Here is a 15,439-nt window from a genome sequence, read left to right on the forward strand (position 1 = left end):
AACTGGAGACACAGCCATGGGAAGCATTAGATGAAATGCCCGGCTCACTGAAAAGGGGACCACACCCTATTTCTTGAGGATCTCCATGCAAATGTCGCCATTGGTGGGATTTGAACCCAGGTCCCTGGTGCTGCATGGCAGCAATGCTAACTGCCATGTTAAGAAAAAGCTTTGTGTTTTTTCATATTGTTCACTTTACAATAAAAACAAATTGCTTATGTAAAAGATCATTTAATCTTCATGTGAATTTATGAAAACCCACATTCCCATGACTGCCTCGTGAACACAAGATCTTATGATCATGTCTTTATTAATATTCATATATGGATTTCTCCTGATATAAAGACCATGTAGACATCGTCCCTCCGGCTGCCATACAGGGTGAGACGATGGATCCCTGCACCCGTAAGCTCTATCATGAAGAAAGCTTTGACTCTAGACAATTTTTGGAGCATTATTTTTCAGAAAAATCTACTACGATCTTTGAGCAACATTTCTCGTTATTTCCCATTGAATGTTTGAGAAACACTTTCTCGGAAGGTAAGAATTTTATTTCTTTTTTTTATACTTTTATTATTGAAAAATTATTGTAAGATCTTATTTTGCCCTAACTAACCTGCAACTAAAGAGAGCAAAGGGGGAAAACACTTTTTCTAAATTTTTATAAAAGGTGGATATAAAATAACCTAAGGTGTTTGGAGCCGTGTGCAGACTGACCCAATGGACAGAATTGGCTGAAAATTGGTATATATGCTATTCAAGACATGGGGAAAAGGAGAGCGTCTTAAAAAAAATTATACCAAAACTCCCCACCAGTTGAAGAAGTGGCGCTGTACAGTCAGCGAGCTACCCAAAAACCATGTGCCGATAATTGGAGATGTCACAATTTTACCATATCTGTTCATTATCACAACACTAAAGGTTGATTAAACACAACCAACACCAAGTATTATGCCCAATAAATATTTTTTATTTATATTTCAGTCTCATAAAAAACATATATCCAAAACAAATATCGTAAAAATATATATAGCTGGTGCTAAAATACAAAATTAAGGGGATAACACAACGTCCACAGTCACGGCAGGAGACAAATAAAATACAAATATCAACTAAGAGTTATTGCAAAGCATAATTATAATAATATAGACATAAACCATACATCATTTATGTGATAAGCATAGGAAATAAATGCTATAGTGTAGAAAAGGTCATCTAATAATTAAATAAATAAGTGAAAAAAATCATAAATATTGAGCTAACAAAAATCTTTAGTTAAAACATTATATTAATTTTAAGTGTCACAGTGTTATAGTTATTAATAGTAATGATCAATAACACCCCTACACTTTTGATATGGTATTTATATAATCTTATATATATATATAATTTATATAATCTTTTAATTTATTAATATTATTTTATTTTTGGTTGCCACATTTAACAGCCAACCAAAAATAAAATAATATTAATAAATTAAAAGATTATATAAATACCATATCAAAAGTGTAGGGGTGTAAATATTATAAAAACAAATATTACAATTATTTACTTGTGACAATTAAATAAGGTAATACTAAATAGTTGCTCAATAAATATCTATCAACATATAAAGAAAGTGAAAAGTGCCTAGTGTTCCATCAAACCTTTACCCAATTCAACACCAATAGATTCAGCAGTAGTATAAACAAGATAAGTAAAAAGTTCCTAGTGCTCTTAAAAACGTCCCCCTATCCAACACCAGATTATTAAATACTAGCTCAGCTTATAAAATTATGCAAGTACAAAATTGTTTAAATAGATAAAACAATGCTTACTGATCTTAGACTGTGCTTTGTGTCACCCTCCTCACGCCCCTACGTACATTTCGCTCTTATCTTCATCAGGGATGCTGTTCACTTCACAAGAAAAAAAGGTTGGCACTCACCCTGATTGCTTGATTTCTATTGCTTTATTTAATTCAGGGATAACAAAACAGGGGAGAGGAGGATACAGGGTGGCAGGTTGACAACGGCCGTTTCATGCTGGCAAATGTGCTTCTATGGGTTCTGCCTACACGAAACGGCCGTCGTCCACCTGCCTTGTTTTCAGTTTTGTGAATTTCTGCCCAGCTGGAATAGATCAGTATATGCATTTTGAATGAGCGGTCTAAGGGTTTTTTCGGCATAGACTGTTCTAGTCTGTATATTGCTTACATCCGGCCACTGCTAGAGTAGATCGGTGGGGTTGTCAGGTGTCAAAAAGGATAGATGATCAATATGTGAGTCTGCTTTAACATATGAAATGTTTTAATATTTGGATATTTTTCTGCAGGTCTTATTAAAGGAGACATCTTGATTGACCTCAGTCTTGGTTCCATGGTTCATCACTTATATGCAGCCTGTGAGTTTTTCAAGCACATCATAGTCCTGAAAGTCAGTGACAGATGCATCATGGAGCTGAAGAGATGGGCGAACGAACGTACAGGAGCGTTTGACTGGGAACATGTCACAAAACTTCATGTAGACATAGAAGGAAAGAGGTGAGATATTCATTCAAAAAACTGAAATTATAGATGAATTTTTTTAGACACCTCTCATCATTACGTACAATTGACACAATCTATAGTCTCTATACTGCCATTCAATACGATTGAGACAATATCAAATTTATATAGTTCCTGTCATAATTTACTCCTGGTTCAGCTGCAGCTGAGCCTTTTTTTTAGTTTCACTTCTGATACAGGTCACGTTAGGGGTTAATCCTTCCTGCCTTGTTATGGAGGTCAGGCTGCTTTATTAGGGCACTGTTTCTCTGGGACTAGGCCAGTGATATTTGTGGCTCTGCTGTGTTCTGCTCGTGAGTGACCTGTTGTCTGCCCTGCCCCCTCCTGACCTCCGTGTTCACCTGACCTGTTGTTAACCTCTTCTGTTCTCTGTTTCCATCTTGTCAGCGTCTCTCCCGCAATCTCCCTGTTCATTCCTTATCTGTTTACCTTGATTCTGTTCTTGTCTTCCCATTCTCCCTCGCTTCTGAGTTCTGATTTCCCGTCTACTGACTGTTTGCTTTACTCTGACTACGTTTAGACTTTGCCCCTGTGTATTTACAAGACCTCATGTTGTGACACGGCTTTCTGATGATTCTACTGCCATCTGGTGGGCTTGACTAGTATTACATCTGCTAGGGAATTCTCTGCTCATACGTTTTCTCCACTCTAACCGCCCTTAGTGGTTTACCAGCTAACTACCTTCTCAGATAGTTTCAGGAATCTTCTCTGTCCCACATTACTGCGCTGTACTGCTAGTGTACATCTTAGATTACAGTGTGACAGTTCCTTTTTAAGTTTGGTTAATTTGGCATAAAAATGACTTTTTAAGAGTTATTTTTTTCTGATTCACATAATTTTTTTTATATAAAGCGCCTTGTGATTTTATTTCCCAGACAAACTATAGATTCTATTGCTCTAATCTTAAAAAAGCGTGACTTTTTTACCTCTTTTTATTTATTTTTCTATTATTTTTTATATTATTTTTTTGCTAGTGGGGAAATATAATAATAGTTTTTCATTTATATAGCGCTATTGATTCCACAGCGCTTTACATACATTGGCAACACTGTCCCCATTGAGGCTGACAATCTAGGCTCCATATCTGTATGTTTTTGGAGTGTGGGAGGAAACCGGAGAACCAGTAGGAAACCCACACAAACACGGGGAGAACATACAAACTCCTTGCATATGTTGTGCTTGGTGGGATTTGAACTCAGGACCCCAGCGCTGCAATACTTCAGTGCTAACCACTGAGCCACCCCAAGACTGCAGTGCTAAACACTGAGCAACTACAAGACTGCAGTGTTTCCCACTGAGCCACCACAAGACTGCAGTGTTAAGCACTGAGCCACCACAAGACGGCAGTGTTAACCACTGAGCCACCACAAGACTGCAGTGCTAACCACTGAGCCACCACAAGACTGCAGTGTTACCCACTGAGCCACCACAAGACTGCAGTGTTAACCACTGAGCCACTGTACCACCCTGAATGGGATGAACAGAAAACAGTAAATCTAGGATAGCTCTGTAAAGAATGTATGTATGTGGTTCACCCTGCAGTATAATTGACATATTAGCTTTATTTTATGATATTTTTTATACAATTTCAATAATACCAAATTTATATTGTTTTACTACGTTTGGACGAGAAAATTACTTAAAAAAAAACAAGAAAAAAAGTGATTTTTGTAGTACTATTCTAAGAGCCATAGTTTTACATTTACAGAATTTTACAAGGGCGTGCTTTTGCATGACTATCTATTTTCACTTATACTATTTTGGGATAGATTTTATTTTTTCAACACTTTTTATTTTATTTTATATGAGGTTTCATAAAAAAAACAAGAATTCTGGCATATTTTGTGAAAGTATTTTCCTGTCACAAATAAGCCATTGTTTTGTTGTTTTTTTACATATAAAAACATATTTTTATAACAATACTGATTAGTCCCACAAGCTGACTTGAACATCTTTGGATGCCTAGATAATACATTCCTACAAGGAGTTTTTAGTGAGTTTTTGATGTTGCAGAATTTCCGCACCTATTGTGTAAATTGAGTTACTTGCATTTTTTTGCGTGCATTATTTTAACGTGTTTTTATCGTGTTTTTGACACTGTGGTTTTTGTTTCTTGTTGGTATTTCATGTTTTAAATAAAGTATTAAATAGTACACTGCACATCCAATATAGATATACAGTACAGACCAAAAGTTTGGACACACCTTCTCATCTCTAGAACAACTGTTAAGAGGAGACTTTGTGCAGCAGCCTTCATGGTAAAATAGCTGCTAGGAAACCACTGCTAAGGACAGGCAACAAGCAGAAGAGACTTGTTTGGGCTAAAGAACACAAGGAATGGACATTAGACCAGTGGAAATCTGTGCTTTGGTCTGATGAGTCCAAATTTGAGATCTTTGGAACCAACCACTGTGTCTTTGTAGAAAATGTGAACGGATGGACTCTACATGGCTGGTTCCCACCGTGAAGCATGGAAGAGGAGGTGTGATGGTGTGGGGGTGCTTTGCTGGTGACACTGTTGGGGATTTATTCAAAATTGAAGGCATACAGAACCAGCATGGCTACCCCAGCATCTTGCAGCGGCATGCTATTCCATCCTGTTTGCATTTAGTTGGACCATCATTTATTTTTCAACAGGACAATGACCCCAAACACACCTTCAGGCTGTGTAGGGGTTATTTGACTAAGAAGGAGAGTGATGGGGTGCTACACCAGATGACCTGGTCTCCACAGTCACCAGACCTGAACCCAATTGAGATGGTTTGGGGTGAGCTGGACCGCAGAGTGAAGGCAAAAGGGCCAAGTGCTAAGCACCTCTGGGAACTCCTTCAAGACTGTTGGAAAACCATTTCCGGTGACTACCTCTTGAAGCTCATCAACAGAATGCCAAGAGTGTGCAAAGCAGTAATCAAAGGAAAAGGCGGCTACTTTGAAAAACCTAGAATATAAGACGTATTTTCAGTTGCTTCACACTTTTTTAAGTATTTCATTCCACATGTTTTCATTCATAGTTTTGATGCCTTCAATGTGAATCTACAATTTTCAGAGTCCTAAAAATAAAGAAAACTCTTTAAATTAGAAGGTGTGTCCAAACTTTTGGTCTGCACTGTATGTAATGAGGCTGGACAAATATTACCCAAAGAAAAGGGCTCTTAACACAATAAAATTAGGTTAAATGTCTATAGCAATACTCCTTTCCACCATAAACCGGAGCTGCACCATGGTGACAATACCACCAAACATGAGTGTCACTTACTTAGGAATTGGAGACTTGAGAAGCTGCAGATGGAACCGACAGGTGGTGTGCGCGGTCCGTAGTGTGACTAGGGCTTTCCTGAAGAGGCTGAATGCAAGTGTTACTTCTCCCAGAGTAAATTGTGCCGAGGGGGTGGCAGCAAAACGCGATACAGGTTGGAGCACCCTGGCCGGTGGTATCCCGGCTGCATGGGAATCACATGTGGAATAGCGTGTGACATCACAGGATCAGATGGTGAGCGCTACGGGCTCACGCTGGGTCCATAAACCAACGTGTTTCAAAGGACTGTCGTCCTTCTTTATCAGAGATTATGGACCCAGGATTGAAGCTGCTATTTAAAGTCGCCGGCCCCCTAGTGGAGAGTCCAAAACAGTGCATGCCACCTACTTCATTCACAACTGTTTCAGGTTCTCCACCTGACCCTATGACGTCACACGCTATTCTACACGCGATTCCCATACAGCTGGGACACCACCGGCCGGGGTGCTCTGGCCTGTATTGCGTTTTTCTGCCACCTGCTCTGCACAACTTACTCCGGGAGAAGTCATACTTGCATTAAGCCTCTTCAGGAAAGCCCTAGTCACACTATGGACCATGCACACCACCTGTCGGTTGGATCTGCAGCTTCTCAACTCTCCGATTCCTGAGTATGTGACACTCATGTTTGGTGGTATTGTCGCCACTGTGGCGCTCCGGTTTATGGTGGAAAGGAGTATTGCTATTGACACTTAACCTAATTTTATTGTGTTAAGAGCCCTTTTCTTTGGGTAATATTTGTCCAGCACCATTACATGTATCTATATTGGATCCGCGGTGTTATATTTAATACTTTATTGTAACCCTTTTATCTAGGCGTTTTTTACACAGGACCACTTGATCACCAGCGGCTCCACCATCTCAGTAGCACCGGTGTTCAATTTACATATGTTTTAAATAAAGCTGCTTTGTTTTTGATACTTCCTGGAATTTTCTGCTCAAATGAAATTTTTTTCACACAGATCGAGCATCCGAGTGAAGAAAAAAACACAGCATCCACTATTCTCTTCCGAATATTGGATGAGTTGTCTTTACAAGTCTATTGGTGCGCAATAAAAAATTGGATCCCACGAGATCATCCATGTAGCATCGGTACTTTTTACGGATATATTGCCATTATTAACCTAGCAAACTGTACTTTATCATCTACATTTTAAAATGTTGTTGCATAAAGGCGACTGCTACACGGACATAAAATATGGACACATGGATGGATTATGGATGAAAATTGCTGGCGTTCTCAGGATGAAACTCAAATTAGTTTTCATACCATCAGCTGACCCCGGCTTCAGACTACCAGCTAGACTATTTACCCCAGCCCTCCGCATTTGGAAGAATCTATTACACAGTAGTATGAAGCAAATCTGTAGGTCACTGTTAGACTTTTAGCTGCCAACTTATCAGCACTCCTGCAACACACCGGTACTGAGGGGTTGGCAACTGCTAATAGAAAGTGCTCTTTCCATTTGCTAAACTCTTCATATGCTGCTGGTGGGGGGAGACTCATGGGGTCTCTCAAGGTCCAACTGCCCTTTCAGATTATCTGGAATGTCATGTGTGCACGCAGGAAGAAATAACAGACTGTGGTCAGTTAATGGCTTCCTCTCATGACAGACGCCAATGAGATTCTGCTTGATCTATTGTTTACAATAACTTTTGTAATTCTAGAAAGAAAAGATCGTAGGCAAGATATAGTTCAATTGAATATCGTGGGTCGGGCTCAAGGTGTGAAGCAATTTGCATCATCTCTACTGGATTGGTTGGTCCAAACTTCGGGAGTTCTCCGAAACGTTATCTTCTTAGGCGTTGTCCAGGATGCAGGCGCCACCATTGAACTACATAATCTGGCATATTGCATTAAGGAAAATCGCTGAATATATATATTAATAGAAAGCAAAAGCATTTATAAATATGTGTTAAGGCTGCTTTACACGCAGCGACATCGCTAAAGCGATGTCGTTGGGGTCACAGAATTCGTGACGCACATCCGGCCTCGTTAGCGATATCATTGCGTGTGACACATACGAGCGACTGCTAACGAGCAAAAATACTCACCTTATCGTTGCTCGTTGACACGTTCCTACATTCCCAAATATTGTTGCTGTTGCAGGTATGATGTTGTTTGTCGTTCCTGCGGCAGCACACATCGCTATGTGTGACACCACAGGAACGAGGAACCTCACCTTACCTGCGGCCGCCCGCAATGAGGAAGGAAGGAGGTGGGCGGGATGTTCGTCCTGCTCATCTCTGCCCCTCCGCTTCTATTGGGCGGCCGCTTAGTGACATCGCAGTGACGCCGAACGAACCGCCCCCTTAGAAAGGAGGCAGTTAGCTGGCAACAGCGACGTCGCTAGGCAGGTAAGTACATGTGACGGGTTCAAACGATGTTGTGCGGCTGTGCGCCACGGGCAGCGATTTGCCGTGATGCACAACCGACAGGGGCGGGTACGCTCGCTAGCGATATCGATAGCGAGATCGCAGCGTGAAAAGCGGCCTATTGGCTAAATCAACTAGAATAAATATCTGGATCTGTGAAATGGCTGAATTAAGTATTTTAGATAAGTTAATTCTCACTCTTAACACTGCAATTAACCAAATGTGTATAGTAATCAATATTTTTGGTAGGGGCTTAACTTTAACATGGCGAGGTCCTCGTCTCTTACACCCTGATACATTACATGAAGGTGGGTGGACTTTGTCTAAAGGGGAACTATTCAATTGCAGGCTGCACACTATCGATTATTTCAGTTGGCCAGGACCAAATATTAGAAGGTTTAATGAGGGAGACCAGCAGTCCAAAATGAAGAGTCATTTACTAAACTGCCAACTTGGTGTCAACTATGTACAATAGACAGCGAGTGCATAACTTTGCAAACATTTCTTTTGCAACACAGAGCATTTTTGTTTCCGTTCTCCACATATCAGGCATGATACTACGGTCTAGTTAGTGAGAATCCTATTCTCAACCCACGGTGTTACGTCCTCTCTTCACCTTAAAGGAACTACTTTGCCAATATGTGGTTAGCGTCTTTGCTTCTGAAGCCTTGGAACTCCTGCCCAGGGTACAATTTTCATCTCACGTTATCGGCACTGTCTTGGCCCTTTACCTTTCTGAGTTATTAATCTCATGGCCGTACTGCTACGCATCCTGTCCCAGGACCGGTATCTGGTTGACCACTCTGTTCTTTCATCCAATTTCCTTCCTCTTTACTAAGGATCACGCTTTCCACTGTCCTGGTTTCCTCTGCCACTGCAGCTACATAGCTTGCACAGCGTCAGCTGTTTAGCCAAACAAATAAATAATTAAATGAAAAAAATGACATGACCTCTGCCTGTTTTTAATAACCAGCACAGGTATTGCAGACAGCTGCAGGCTGCAACCCTCAGCTGTCAAATTTACTTTGGCTGGTTATCAAACATAGAGGGGAACCCACACCGTTATTTATAATTATTTTGGTTAAATAAAAGATGTGAGGTTCCCCTCATTTTTTATATTCAGCCAAGGTAAAGCATACAGCTAGGGGCTGGTATTATCAGGCTGTGAAGGTCTATGGTTATTTGGCCCTTCCCAGGCAAAAAATAGCAGCCCTTAGCCACTTCAGAAGTGATGCATTAATTAGATGCGCCAATTTTGGCACTTTGCATGGCTTTTACCAATTGCCCTGGTGGACTAGAAATTTGGATAATACTTATGGGGTTGATGTCAGCTGCGTATTGTCAGCTGGCATCAAGCCCTGGTGTTAGCAATGGAGAGGCATCTATCAAACACCTCCATATTTACCCAGTAAGTGTAAAGAGAGAAAAAAAAACACACCCCAAAAACACCCCAAAACTCTAGTATTTATTCACCAATTTTTTTTGAAAAATGTAAAAACCATGTAGACTCGACGTAGTTCAATAAATCCAAACTAGTTGACAAAAGTGAAACTGAAATACATAAAAAGAGATAAAAAAAGAAATAAAGACAGGAAACAGTCCATAATTCAGAAATTTAGTTCCAAAAAAACTCCCACACAGCTCTGATGTAGTCCACATGGAGGTTCTACGAAGTTCCCTGACTCAGTGGCCTTGCGTATGGAGCCTCATCTAGAGAACAAAGCCATAAAGGCTGTAACAGCACCCACTGCCAGGTCTCATGCTGCACTCTATAAGAACCAGCTAGTGGGACGAGCAGTGATATCATAAGTTACTGTAGTTCACTCCGGTCGGGTTACCCAGACGGTAGCACAAAAGTCAGCAGCAGTGATGAGCGGTGACCTCATAAGGTTATGCAGTTTACTACTGCCAGCTCTCACGCTACCTTCTATGTGACCTGTCCTTTGTGACCTGCGGTAACGTTATGACATCACCGCTCATCACTGGTGTCTCAACTGTAAACACTGCCCTCTCTTTCAGTATAAAGAACAAAATATATTTTTGAAAAAAAATTTTAGAAAGGAAAAGAAAGAGTTGAATTTTTCTTTGCATTTACTTGTATGTTTATTATCAAGGTGACTAAGAAGACATGGGACGTTTCGACCCTATGAGGCCTTTTTCACGCCAAGTCACTACACAGAAGAATTTTTTCAGAGAAGTATTTTCAAGAAGAGAAAAGAAGTTGAGGAAGAAGTCCACCAATAAGGTTTTTTGTCCACCAATAAAGTTTTTTGTATAATGAATCACAGGAGGTGGGTTCTGGTTAGCATTTCTCACGGGTCTTTCTTTTATATAATCACGTCCTTTGGTATAGGGGTGAAGACCCTTAGTGGGAGATTCACTGTATTTAGTTATACCTGAAAGTTGCTTCAGATTATGAAGATCATAGGTAGGGAATGCTACATTATAATTAGGGATACCTCCATCTGTGTACAGGGTACATGTGTGTTAAGGGTACATTTGCATTGGTGGAGTGGAAATTCTTCTGAACGCCGCCTTCCCAGGATGTGGCTGTGTGTGCCAAAACTCACATCATTGGTGTCGGCTCTACCTAAACACAGCGTGAGACTCAGCTGTTACAGCCTATGGCGAAATCATTCTCTGAATGCAGTTCCATATGCTAAGCAACTGAGTCGGGGGGTAAAATAAAATATTTATTGTGGGGTTTTTTTTCTCTTTAAGCTTACTTGGTTAGTAATGGGGGTGTCTGATAGACGCATCTCCATTACTAACACCAGGGCTTAATGCCAACTGTGAATACCCAGCTGACATCAATATCACAAGCATTACTTCAATTGCCAGCCACCACAGAAGGGAAATCAGGAAGAGCTGGGCAAAGTGTTAGAATTGGTGCATCTAATGGATGCGCCACTTTTGGGGTGGCTGCAGCCTGGTATTTTTAGGCTGGGAAGGTCCCAATAAGCATGGGCCTTCCCAGCCTGATAATACCAGCTTCCAGCTGTCTGCTTTACCTTGGCTAGTTATCAAAAATGGGGGGAACCTCACATTATTTTTTTTAATTATTTAAAAAAATAATTATAACATGCGGCATGGGATCCCCTCCACATTTGATAACCAGCCAAGGTAAAGCTGACAGATGAGGGCTTCAGCCTATAGCTGTCTGCTTTAACTGCGCTTGTTATCAAAAATAGAGGATATCTCAGGCCATTTTTTTCATTGAATTATTTATTTATTTGTCTAAATAGCTGTAAAAGATATGTAGCAATGAATCTATTATCTATCTATCTTCCTATTTATGAGTGATAGGTGACGGTTTACATGCCACTGCAATGCATGATGGAACTTGTAGTAAAAGAACACAGAAAGTCAAGAGAGAGGAAATTGTTGATTAACCCCATCAGAGCTGTAATCTGCAATGAGGATGATAAAAGTTAATATTGCAAAACTAAGATTATGGATGTTTTAAGAGGCATGTAATAGCAAAATGTCTGGGAAAAAAACAGTTATGGTAGTGGATAACCTCTTTAAGGGGAAACATTAGCAAATACAGAAAGGAGAGACCGTAATTTAGGTCAAAGAAGTCTCAAATTTATTATTCTAACGAGACCAATTTTTGTCACATTTTAAAGTATTTACCATTTTTAAGAGCATAATTATACTCATAAATGTCACATGTCGCTATTGTTTCAATTATGTTTTCAATTATAAGGGTATCTTTGCATTCCAAAATGTAACTATCATGTAATTATTAGTAATTAGAAAATGTGAAACAATATACTGATGTTCTTTTAAAAGTTTATCTATAGCCATAGAGAGTATTGGTAAGTATGAGGTAAGTGGGATGCGATTTCCGATAACATTTTGAATGGTCAAATTTAGGACTTTTGATCAGTTCTAGAAACCGGTAATTTTGAGCTAACTAATGAGTTTTCATTTCTCCTTACTAATGTTTACGATATAAAAAAATAACTTTATTCAATTTTTATTTTTTTTTGCTAGTGACCAATTACAGGAAAGAGAACAAAAAGTGCGATCAGCTATTCACCATGTTGTGAAATGTGACCTCGAGAAAGAAAATATGATGGATCCGATCGTCTTACCACCAGCGGATTGTATCATTAGTTTTTGGCTCCTAGATGTTATCAGCAAAGACCAAGATGATTACATGAGATATTTCAGGAAGTTCTCAGAGTTGCTAAAACCTGGAGGACAGATTATATTTCTTGGGGATTTAGGTGCAACATTTTTCACAGTTGGGAAAGACAAGTACCATAATTTCACATATGACGAGACGTTTGTAAGGAAAGCTCTGGCTGAGGAAGGTTTTATCATTGACTGCTACAAAACTAATACGAGAACAACAGTTGATGACCTGTGTGATTGTAATGTTCTCTTTTATATTGTAGCTCATAAAGAGAAGTAGGTCTAGGCAGTGTTGGACTGGCTACCGGAGAAACCGCCAGTAATACCAGTCCTGGTTGCGGTTACCTGCATTGAACTCTGTAGCTCTAACCTAAGCTCCAGAGTGCAGCCTGGCCTGAACAGTGAGTTTGCAGGACTGAACTGAGAGCGCCGACTGATTCTCCGGTGATTGCAGTTCAGTTCATGACAGCTGCGGACAGGCTGGGCTACACTCCGGAGCTCAGGTGAGAACTTAGAAGTTCAATGCAGGTAACCGCAGCCAGGACTGGTTTTACTGGTTGTTTCTCCAGTAGCCAGTTGGACTCTGGGTCTTGGTAGAAACTGAGATATCAAGTACTGCTTTCTTCCAGTTTATAGGCACTTACGCAAGTGTATATATCAATGTTGGCACTTCATATGCTGTGTTGTCAAGTGCTTTGTGTTTTCTTGAAAATCAATAAAATCTTTCAAATTTAAAGTTTATAAGTAAAGCTTTAAAAAGGATTATAACAAAATCAGGGATTCCTCTATCTTATTTTTATGCTATTTCTATTTTTGGAATTTGTAAAGAATAGAGATGAGCGGACCCATAGAAGTTCGGTTTGGCGGATTCAGCCGGACTTTAGATAACATTTTGTTTGGGACCCAAAATGGACCTGAACCCCAAGGGAAGTCACTAATTGGGCAGTTTGGGTCTCCGCTCACATGGAGCCAGTCATAAACAGATCACTTCCAGAGGCGGGTGGACAGAGTTTTTCCATTTTTTTCTTGTTTGCTGCACACTACATCCAATCATGCCGTTGTTGCACCCCCGGTGCGTGCTGATCAAACACTGCAAGGCGGCTTGCACAGGGATGAGCACTAAGCGCAACCGACCATAGTGATGCTCACGTGAGTGGTTTGCATATGTAAAGCACTCGAACTCCGAATCCAAACTCTAATTTTTGAAAAGTCTGTGTTTGGTACGAACACCGAACATCGAACCTCGGGTTCACTCCTCTCTAATAAAGAATAATTTTTCTTTGCTTAAATCTTTCTTTGTAGATAATGAAATACAATTTAAATTGTAGATAATGTTAACTACTAAAAGTTATATTTTAATACCGATTGCTTTATAACTAGGGATGATCGAATACCTCAAATATTCGGCTACGCCCATATTCGATGAATAGGTCGCCGCTATTCAACTATTTGCAAATATTCGATGCGCAATGTAAGTCTATGGGAAACTCGAAACGTTGCCGAATAGCAACTATTCGGGCTTCCCATAGACTTACATTGCGAGAGTATAAAAGATCCCGGAGGTATATTTTATTAGTGCTATGCTTTTAAAATCTCCATATTATGGTATTACAATAAAGAAAATGTCTTAAAAAAATGGTTTGTGTACTAACTTCACTTTATTAGTCACTTCCAAGGTCCGGTTATCAGTCTCTGTCTCCAGTAATGAAATTTCGACAATGAAAATTACAAATATGAGAAAAAAATTTAAGGGGTGATCCAAAGACATGCAATTTCACTATCTATTTAGTCATAAGCTAAACTATTTTTTAATATAATAGTAAAAAAATCCCTATTCTTTACTAACTACACAATCTAAATCCTATTGTATTGTTTCCCCTACTTCCTTCCTTTCCAGAAAATGGTTGAGTTCCGAATGGACTTCCATTATACTCAGGTACTTGAGTTGAGCCTTTCCGAGCATCCAACTGCTCTTTACGAGTACATGGTAGTGCCCGCTCATCATTAATTATAACATTCCAGGCTTTCTCTATGTTATTCTTTACCCATAGAATTTATAGAGAATTCTGAAGATCCGCTTAGGTAGAATATAGCGTAGAAAGACAATTTTACAAAGGATTCCGGAGGGTCTATTTTATGGGAGCTTTGCTTTTGAAATCCACCAATTATGGCATTGCAATAAAGAAAATGTCTATTTTTGAAAACCATGTGTTTTACGCAAAACAAATATGAGTAATAAATTCATAAAATATCTGTTACCGTAAATATATTTTACCTGTATTAAAATATCTGTGTAAGACCAATTTGAGTAATGTTCACTCTACCAATCCCCGGCTGCTCCCATGCTGTTCCTTCCAAGGTCCCTTGCCAATCTCTGTCTCTAGAAAAGATATTTCAACCTGGAAAGTTACAAACATAATACAATTAGGTGTCGCAAATGGATACAAAAATCCATTACAATAAGTATAAGAAGCCACTGTGGAGATGCGAGGGTCAGTGGGTGCTCTCATCCGCTGGCCCGGCCGCCTTTAGAAAGACCGCATGGACCACGGCTCATCCCAACTGAACGCCCGACCTCCGAACCCATGGACAGAACACTACTCAGACAACACAGGATGTGGGAACTACAATAATTAAACTTTATTGGATCCCCAACAATCACAAGCATATAACACAAAACCCTGTAAATCACACAATGTAACAGGCAATAGTCTCACCCTTCCGCTTGATCACCAGGGAGTAGAATATTCGTGCCTTTTGAGCTTCCAAGGCGACATACCCCAAACCAGCAGCACCCTGCTTTTGGCACGGACCCACCGGGAACAGGCAAGGGACAAATGTTGGAAGCTTCACAAGCACAAGAAAGTCCATAGCCAGGTAACCTCATTGTCCCAACCTGGGTTTCTTCCAGCCAAATCCTATAATCCTCGGTGGTACTCCTGCACAATATAGTCCAGTTTCTGATCCCCTAACCGGTGGGTAAAGGACTTCCAACCAGGACCGAAATCACTAGATTGAAGTCATGTAGCAAAAGAACACCCTGGTGACTCAAGCAGTCCCTTTTTATATCTCCCGGGTACTCA

At 40.0% G+C, this 15,439-nt stretch overlaps 1 protein-coding gene across 1 annotated transcript; it reads left to right on the forward strand.

Annotated features, from left to right (window-relative positions):
- The first annotated feature begins 380 nt into the window (after positions 1-380).
- Positions 381-14,637, forward strand: LOC142255933 (nicotinamide N-methyltransferase-like). The gene is made up of 3 exons (XM_075327383.1): positions 381-540; positions 2,314-2,521; positions 12,213-14,637. The coding sequence occupies exons 1-3, from the start codon at positions 390-392 to the stop codon at positions 12,634-12,636; spliced, it is 783 nt and encodes a 260-aa protein (XP_075183498.1). The 5' UTR covers positions 381-389; the 3' UTR covers positions 12,637-14,637.
- Positions 14,638-15,439: the final 802 nt, after the last annotated feature.

This window comes from Anomaloglossus baeobatrachus, chromosome 11 (assembly GCF_048569485.1).
Source record: "Anomaloglossus baeobatrachus isolate aAnoBae1 chromosome 11, aAnoBae1.hap1, whole genome shotgun sequence".
Classification (NCBI taxonomy): Eukaryota; Metazoa; Chordata; class Amphibia; order Anura; family Aromobatidae; genus Anomaloglossus; species Anomaloglossus baeobatrachus.

Excerpts from the sequence above, each read along its gene's own strand:
- LOC142255933 (XM_075327383.1), top strand. The coding sequence starts at position 390 with ATGGATCCCTGCACCCGTAAGCTCTATCATGAAGAAAGCTTTGACTCT. Across the intron at positions 541-2,313 it reads GAGAAACACTTTCTCGGAAG|GTCTTATTAAAGGAGACATC; the intron begins GTAAGAATTTTA and ends ATTTTTCTGCAG. Across the intron at positions 2,522-12,212 it reads GTAGACATAGAAGGAAAGAG|TGACCAATTACAGGAAAGAG; the intron begins GTGAGATATTCA and ends TTTTTTTGCTAG.